This window comes from Apium graveolens, chromosome 9 (assembly GCF_009905375.1).
Source record: "Apium graveolens cultivar Ventura chromosome 9, ASM990537v1, whole genome shotgun sequence".
In the NCBI taxonomy this organism is placed as follows: Eukaryota; Viridiplantae; Streptophyta; class Magnoliopsida; order Apiales; family Apiaceae; genus Apium; species Apium graveolens.
Genome location: NC_133655.1, coordinates 104,619,394 through 104,628,787, shown reverse-complemented (window position 1 = coordinate 104,628,787; position 9,394 = coordinate 104,619,394). Strand labels below are relative to the sequence as shown.

The window sequence follows — 9,394 nt, the reverse complement described above, 5'->3', positions numbered from 1 at the left end:
GATTAATATAATTTTATTTTTTAGCCTAGATCAGTAGAATAATTTTATTTTCGTCGAGATTAATAGTGTATATTATATAATTTTATCCCGAGATCATTATCCTTATTTTTTAATTTTCTCTTTTTTAATTGAAATTTGTGTATTAAATTTTTTAATTCATAGAATTTATAATTTGCATTTTAATTATGTTTCAAAAAAATATAACTTATAAGTTACTCTGGATAGTTTATATTGGGGACGGGGGATCGACACGCATTTTAAGGCTCACGTAAAATATGGTTTCTCAAATAATTTTAATTTTTTTTAATAAAAATATAATATTAAATTTTTTATACAGAATAAGAATTTTTTTTTAAAAGTATAGAACTATATTTTTATAATAGTTTTAAAATGCGTGCCAAGAATCAAAAATATGTAAATAATTCACAGAGAGTGAATATGATTTATCCTACACAATATCAACTTAGTCACTTATATGTAAAATTATCCCAACACCTAAATAACTTATAAATTAGCGATTTTTATATCAACAATTTTCAACTTTAAATTATAAATTACATTTTTAAGAACCCAAAAGAATTTGAGTGCTGGGACGAGCCCACTAACCCGCGGATCAACATCCAAACAATGCCTTAATTGGTGAGTCGCCGTTGAAAACTCAAAATATGAATACAGGAGAAACGTAAATCCCATCCCCCCTAATCTCAGATCCATAAACACACACAACACAAGCCTATAAACTAACATCTTTTTCAATTCTGTTACAAGGCGTGGAGTGGAATCAAAAAAGCAAAGAGCGAGATGATATTACCATGGATGAATCGGTTACGACTCGCTTTCGGTTCCTCATTTCTCTGGCTTATCTGTTTAATCTACTTTAACCAGGTCTCTCTCTCTCTCTCTCTCTCTCTCTCTCTCTCCCCCTCCCCCCCTCCCTCTCTCTCTCTCTCCCCCCCCTCTCTTTCTCTCATTTTTATACAATTTTTTGATCACTTTTAGCATATCCTGTGCTTTGATTATTTTTATAATGTATGATCATTTCGAGTTCTTATACTTACCAATGCCTGTTTGTGTATATAATGTTAGGCTTAATACTCATTATATTACGAATCATAAATAGGAAGCAATGTAATTACGATGCACGATGCACCTGATTATTGTTTAATATATTTTGTGAAGATTAAGTAGCTTAAGATTATCGATACCGGAGATGCTAGTTTAGTTGCAAACAGGTAGAATTAGTGTGCAGCAAGAGAACAGAGTACTGAGAAAACATGCTATTTCCGATGGTTTTAGCTTGTCTTAGGGACCATTTTATGAATTTGGGGACAAAGTAAGTGGATCAACTCGAGTAGTCTAGTTAGCGATTTAGTTGGTAATGGAATGTAATCCAGGAATTCGCTTTTGAAGAATGTTTCCCGAGTCAAATTAAGTCCATCAGCTCAACTGAATATCGTTTTATGCTTTGGCGGAGTTACGATTTAGGCTCGGGGAAGCCAAATTCTATATTTAGTAGTTTTCTTCATTGTTTCAGTAAATTAAACTACAAAAATAATGCAATAATATAACTTACACAACTATGTGAGATGAATAAAATTACAATAAAGAACCACCATAATTTAGAAAATGAATTTAATGTTCATCACAGGAACAAAGTAATGTAATAAGTTGATTAAAGTTAGAAGAGAACAAATAGTGTTAATATCTGAAAATTTTTAACATGTGTTACAAAAGAATTAAGTAATTATTTAATTATTAACTTAATATACGATAGAATAAACTAATTAATTCCTATATATATATTTATATATATTATTCCAAATACTATTGTCAACAGTCACACTTTGTAATACAAACAAAAAGTATGGAAATATTTATACAAGTGATGTCAGTGCTTCACTCTCAAAGACTGTTTCTGAAATATTTAGTTCGTTTCCAATGTTTTTCCTTGATATGTGGATTTTTTCTCTCTATACTTACTTTCCCTCTACTTAAATTTGTGAAATTAGGGTTTTCGATCATTTGTGTGGACAGCAGTATCTTATCAGCTGAAAGACAGACTTAAGCTGTCACCCTCAGCCTCGCAATTTGTCACATCAATAGCATTTTTCCCGTGGAGCATAAAACCATTATATGGGTACTGAGTAAACTTGTACCCATTGCTGTTCTTAATTAATTTTTTCTTAGTTATGGAATATTAGTAAAGTTTAGATGTTTTTCCGTGGTAATTGGGAATTGCATTTTGTAACAAAGGTACAAGGACAATCAAGACCAAAGTTTGATAGAAAACCTACCAAGGACTGTCAGCACCTTTTTTAGCCAATTTGTCTGTCTCCTGATTGTAATGTCTTGGACAAAGTCTAAACGATGGATTTACTTTAATACCAGTTGGCCTTTCCACACTTCTGGAGGGTGTAGGAATTATTTATACTATTCTTTTATTACTTTATTTCTGATGTCTGTAATTCCTTGGAACATTATAAAGAGATAAACAGTTATAGTTCTTTTGTGAAATTAAGAACTTTAATATGTGATTCAATTAGCAGTAAGGCCCAACCGAATCTTCATTTTCATGTCCAACTGTAACTGCAGAAACTTGATTCACTGCAGAAGTCATGACTATGTTTCCAGCTTTTCAGCATACCAAATATCTCCATATATATTGTCCTGGCTACCTTTTTGTTGAAAACTTAAATTGTCAACCAAAAATCTATCCTGGGATAAGTAATTACAAAAGAAATATCGTCTCTTTTATTGCAGAAACTGCTGTGGAAGCCAAGTAAAACTTTTCGTGCTTTTCCTAGAAAATCATTTATTTGATAGACATTTGCCCTCTGTCTTCTGTGCAGAATCTTGTCCGATTGTATACCAATTGGGGGTAGAAGAAGAATTCCATACCTAGTATTTGCTACTTTGCTTTCTCTAATACCATGGCTCATACTCGGCCTAAGTGCAGCCTTGAGAGATTCCAAAGTGCATCTCATGATTTTCTTGACAGTGCAAAACTTAGGTTCTGCAATGGCAGATGTTGTGATTGATGCAATGATAGCTGAGGCTGTGAGACATGAACGGTATGTTCCAAAAAATTTCTGTTAATGTTCTTTTTACCTTTTGCTTACAAGGAAATTAGTTGTGTATTTTGCTAGTTTGTTTTTCTTATGATCTCCCTGCATGCATAGTTTTGAATGACGGGTTGAAAAGGACATGCGGGGATAGAGTTGTTGAAAACAGAAAGATTGAAACTGTAGTTGCCTATTCATGACTATTCCATATCCATTTAGGAACAGAAAAATTAGGATAAATAGCTTGATGAACTGAATTTTTAGCTCAATCCAGCATACTGGAAGAGATGAGCAACATTTGCTTTACATGGAAAGATTTGTTGAGGCATAAAAGTTGACAATGGTTGCTTTAATAAAATTTACGAAATATAGGCTGAAAGTTCATCATTGCTTTGGTCGATCCATGTTGTAGCCCATTATAATAAGTTATGGGTGATTCTCATATAATTTTTTCTATTGATAAAATAGCAGCAGGCTGTCACTTTTCCAGATGTATGGTCAAACCGTTGTATGTTTTGGAAAAACCGACGTAGTATAAGAGGAACGATATTTTTGTTATGTGCACGTTTTTTTTATTTAAACTACCTGCCTTTACTTTCATATCTGCCACACAAAAAAGTGAAATGATGCACACTGAAGTTGATACTGCTTTTAAATTTTCCATGATCATTATTTAAATTGAGGTCATATTGATATTTTGTGACTAGGGCCTCATTTGCTGGTGATCTCCAGTCAATATCTTGGATGGCCATGGCTTTGGGAGGAATTTTCGGGAGTTTACTAGGAGGATATGCTTTAAATAATATCCAGATTAATGTAATTTTTTTTCTTTTTTCTGTGCTTCCAAGCATTCAGCTTTTGTCATGTAGTTTCGTTACGGAGAAGTCAGTAGGTAGTGAAATTTTGCCTGGTTCTTCAGATACACTAGAATCCCACACTATGAATGGAGATTCAGTGGATGAAGAAGATTTCTCTATTAAGAAATCCAAAAGTAAGGCGTCAAGGAGAAAGAAAAACCAAAAGAAAAGAAAAAAGAGAGTAGTTGTCACTGATAAATTTCAGAAACACGAGAAAGATGGCTCATTGGCATCTCAATGGTTCTTGTCTCTGAAAGTGGCCACTTTTGCTTTATTCCAAGCTTTTCGTCAGCCAATTATTCTTAGGTAATACTTATCTGTGAACATTTGTTTATTAGATGCTTTAATTTCTTATTGTTTGTCACCCATATTTCACAACTATATGTGTTTGTGTATATATGTTTGTGTGTGTGAGATTGCATTGTGTTTGCACTTTGCTACTTTAGTTTTACTTTTTGTAGGTACTATATTGTTGTTTTTACTATTACTAGCTTAAAACCCGTGCGATGCACGGATCGCACATATCGCATAGATTTTTTTTAATATTATATAATTTTTTTAAAAAAATTTGAATTCAATTTTTAATTTTGTTCATTTAAAACTATAAATGATATGACTTTATAATAATTATATTAGTAGACGTATATGTTCATAACTTTTTAGAATATTTAAACTTATTTAAAATGATAACATTGGTAAGGAGTGAAACGTTATTATAATGAAATTAGTATTTTATTGAGGGTAAAAATATAATGTATTCATTATGTTGGGATCTTAAAAAATATTATTTTAGCATGTTGATTACTTAAATGATTAATAGTAATTCTATAAAAGATATTTGAAAAAGACAATTTTACTTATTGAACGATATAATTTTATTGATAATTCTATGTGTATTTTTCAAAAAATAATATTTATGTTTTAATTAAAATTTGATTTTTAGTTCACATCAATTGGATACGAATTATACTTAGTCTAATATTAATTTGATTTATCTCGGATCAGTGATTTATATTATTTTATTTTAGCCTCATGCCCAATATACCGACCAAATCAAACTAATTATTTTAAGTTTAATTTTAATTTCTTTTAAGTGTGGATCAATAAGATAATTTTATTTTAGACTGAATAATTAGTATATATTATTTTATTTTTGTTGGTCGAATTGTATTTTTATTCTAGTTTTGTGTTAGTCTGAATCAATTGTATAATGTATTTTTTTATACTGGATTGATTTTGTTTATCCAAGTTTATTTGTAATATTTTTTTAGGAGGATTGATAGTATTATTATTTTATCTTAACCCGATTCACATGACATATCAACTAAATCTTAATAATTATATTTAGTTTGCTTATTAATTTAGCCCGAAGTAACAAATTAGAATAACATAGAACTTGATATGAATTAAAATATAAATTTGTAGAAGAAGTTGAATTTAATATAAATTATAATGATATAGAGTTTGATATAAAATAGAATTGAAATTGATAAAGGAATAGAGGAAATTGACTTCAATATCAATCAGAATTATAATGTTAGTAGACGTATATGTTCATAACTTTTTAGAACATATAAACTTATTTAAAGTGATATCATTGATAAGGAGGGAAACGTTATTATAACGAAATTATTATTTTATTTAGGGTAAAAATATAATGTCTTCATCATGTTGGGACCTTAAAAAATATTATTTTAGCATGTTGATTAACTTAATCGATTAACTATAATTCTATAAAAGATATATGAAAAAGACAATATTCCTGATTGAACGATAGAATTTTATTGATAATTCTATGTGTATTATTAAAAAAATAATATTTATGTTTTAATTAAAATTTGATTTTGAGTTCACATCAATATGATACGAATTATACTTAGTCTAATATTAATTTGATTTATCTCGGATCAATTATTTATATTATTTTATTTTAGCCCGATACTCAATACACTAACCAAATGAAACTAATTATTTTTAGTTTAATTTTAATTTTTTTAAGTGTGGATCAATAAGATAATTTTATTTTAGACTGAATAATTAGTATATATTATTTTATTTTTGTTGGTCGAATTGTATTTTTATTTTAGTTTTGTGTTAATCTGGATAAATTGTATAATGTATTTTTTATACTGGATAAATAAAATATATTATTTTGTTTATCCATGTTCATTTGTATAATTTTTTTAGGAGGACTGATAGTATTATTATTTAATCTTAGCTCGATTCACATGACAAATCAACTAAATCTTAATAATTATATTTAGTTTGCTTATTAATTTAGCCCGAAGTAACAAATTAGAATAACATAGAACTCGATATGAATTAAAATATAAATTGGTAGAAGAAATTGAATTTAATATAAATTGTAATGATATAGAGTTCGATATAAAATCGATTTGAAATTGGTAAAGAAATATAGGAAGTTGACTTCAATACAAATTAGAATTAGAATTGATCGACCGCAATAATTAGAATTGAAATAATTAAGTAAGGGTAATTAAGTAATTTCACCAAGTACCTACCGACCGACCGACTACCAAACTTTTAATATTTCGTCTATTATATTATAGTATAGAAGATTTTTTTCCTATAGAATGTTTCCCTTGCTCATGTATCATTGATCTTTCTTTTAAGGACAGACCGATGGCTTGGTTTTTCCTAGCTCAAGTGACTGTGCCAAACCTCTCAACTATGATGTTCTTCTACCAGACGGAGTTCTTAAAGCTGGAAGCTTCCTTTTTGGGCACAACACGTGTTGTTGGATGGCTAGGCCTCATGTTTGGAACTTACTTGTACAATCGCCACTTGCAGAAAATAAAATTACGAAGAATTCTCATGTAAGGAAATCTTCTATATCAAAATACTTATCTATATGGCGTTTTATGTACTTTGCAAACAAATCAGGAAAATTACCCTACTGTTTATTTTAACTTTGCTCCGCACTCAGCATGAAATCTTCTAACTTTGTCAGCGCTTATCAAATTATGGAGCATCACTTCTAAATATAGATTTGTATTTTCTTAACTTAATGCAATTTGCAGGTGGGCTCATGTCGGTCTTGCTTTCTTGCAACTGCTAGATTTAGCATTAGTGTCTCGGCTAAATGTTGGATTTGACATACCCGACAAGATTATGGTTCTATGTGGGTCTGCTCTTGCTGATGCAATTAATCAGTTCAAGTAAGTATATTTATGCGTACAAGAATTTTTTTGCTTAAAGAACTAGGGTGTTGAACATCCTTTACATATTTAGATAACTTGTTTGACTTGTGAAGATCTTCAAATTAAGTAGTAATAATAAGTTACTAATCTGCGTGCTTGTATCAAATAAAAGAAGAGAGAATTTTTAGTACAAGATTAGTAATTTCTTTCTTGGCGGTTGCATCTTCCCGTGTATGCATGTTAACTAAAATAAATGTCATGACAGGTTCATGCCATTTTTGATCTTATCGGGACAGCTGTGCCCTCCGGGTATAGAAGGGACTCTATTCGCCCTCTTCATGTCAATAAACAACTTTGGATCTATGGTCGGGTCAATTGTAGGTGCAGCATTGGCTTCAATTCTAAACATCTCTTCTGGTTCATTTAGCAACCTACCTCTGGGCATTTTCATTCAAATCATCTGCACCTTCATCCCTGTTGCTTTCTTGTTTCTGATACCAAAGGAGGCAACAGGAATATCAGCTTAGTTTAGATGAGATAAATTCTTTGAGACAACACAAGAGTTGCCGGAAATACAAAACATTAAATATAGGATACATAGAAAACACATTAGGTCATTAAATGGTTCTGCAATTAGTAATGACAAATTTTGCTACAGTTGAAGAACAACATACTGTGGAAATCTCTACCTGTAACATGCTATAGAAGATGGATTGTATTAATTATTTATTTCGTAACCATTGCACAACATCTTGTTCACACCGTGGGGGTTGGGGACCTATTCGCTCAACTGCGTTGAAACTCTTAAATAAATAGGTATTTACAATAATTTAATTTTTTTACCTTTATTCAATTTTCCTAGAATTTTTGATGAAAAAACCGAGTTGGACCAAGTTTGACTTAATTTAAACTCAAAACGGATTACTGTTCGTGTAATGAAAAGATAACCTCTAGAACAGATATGTATGATTCGAACTTGTTAAAAACTTTCAAGTGGGTTACTAAGTTAAAAAAAACTTATAATTGCATCACTGAACAGCTAGTATCTATCAATTACATCATTGTACTTGGAAATAATTGTGAGTAACGTTAAAATTCTTAGACTTTTGACGGACAGCCGTTAATATTTGCCACATAAGTATCCAAGCAGGCATTCACAGCACCAAGACCCAAAAACAAGTGAAAAAATGCTAATGAATTTTATTTTAATATTTATGTTAGTGTTTTTTATTGCAATGTCTATGCTAGAACAAGATAATATGACCTAATATTTTGTGACTTTAAGTCTTTTGTGATTTGTTAAATGTCTTGAATGGGGGTTTTAAATATTGTTATTTTTTATCATTATTTTTGATTCAGTAAGACCTTTAAATATTACTTTAAATGTTTATCATATGTGAATAACAAGAAGCAAAAATGAAGAATATGCGCCTGTATAGGAAAACCCAAAAATGAAGAAAAAGGTTTTTTCATTTTATTGGATACTTTGTCATGTAATCACTCCAAGTCAGCAAACTGTCAAAAATTGTAACGGGACTGACGGACATGACTAGCTTGAAAGTTTTAAGTTGTTCAGTGATGCGATTGTAAGCTTTTTTAACTTAGTGACCCACTTGAAAGTTTTTAACGAGTACAGTGATGAATATGCCTATTAACCCGCCAAAATATTGATCAAATCAAACGAATTTTAGATCGCATATATGAATTAGTTGGAAGTGAAATATAATATAAAATATTAAAATTTTATTTAATATATTATATTTAGTGCTGAAAATTTTATTAAATTAAACAATAATCAGTTTTATACCTCCGTTTGACTAATTGTTTTTTTATAAAGACACTTTTTCGAGTGCATATTTCATTTTGTTATTATCTTCAAAATAACGTCATTCTTTATTATTTTTTATATTTTTAATTTATTTCACACATCATATTTATAAACTCCTTAAACAACCTAAGTATTAAAAATTGAATGGTAAGACGAATTAATAACAAATTTACCCATTTTTTCACTCTTCATTTTAAAATCGTAATCCAATAAGTCGATCTTTGAGACAATAAAAAATAAACTAGTATCACAATATTTATAATTATTTACTTAAATTTTATAAAATCTAATCAAATCAACCAAATTAAAAGGTTCGTGAAAATTTTATGAAATTTTATAACATTGCTACACCAATATAAAATATAGTTTCAATTATTATATATCATATTTTAAAAATTATTTCAATATAATTGTAAGTTATATATATGCCCATATTTTATACGAATTTTTACACTAGTTTATGTTAAAAAAAGTCAATTATGAATT

At 29.5% G+C, this 9,394-nt stretch overlaps 1 protein-coding gene across 1 annotated transcript; it reads left to right on the top strand.

Moving 5' to 3' along the window:
• The first annotated feature begins 635 nt into the window (after positions 1 to 635).
• LOC141687120 (putative folate-biopterin transporter 4) lies at positions 636 to 7,820 on the top strand. The gene is made up of 7 exons (XM_074492284.1): positions 636 to 885; positions 2,010 to 2,137; positions 2,850 to 3,071; positions 3,770 to 4,225; positions 6,559 to 6,756; positions 6,961 to 7,098; positions 7,346 to 7,820. The coding sequence occupies exons 1-7, from the start codon at positions 802 to 804 to the stop codon at positions 7,605 to 7,607; spliced, it is 1,488 nt and encodes a 495-aa protein (XP_074348385.1). The 5' UTR covers positions 636 to 801; the 3' UTR covers positions 7,608 to 7,820.
• Positions 7,821 to 9,394: the final 1,574 nt, after the last annotated feature.

Excerpts from the sequence above, each read along its gene's own strand:
- LOC141687120 (XM_074492284.1), top strand. The coding sequence starts at position 802 with ATGATATTACCATGGATGAATCGGTTACGACTCGCTTTCGGTTCCTCA. Across the intron at positions 886-2,009 it reads GTTTAATCTACTTTAACCAG|GGTTTTCGATCATTTGTGTG; the intron begins GTCTCTCTCTCT and ends TTGTGAAATTAG. Across the intron at positions 2,138-2,849 it reads AGCATAAAACCATTATATGG|AATCTTGTCCGATTGTATAC; the intron begins GTACTGAGTAAA and ends TCTTCTGTGCAG.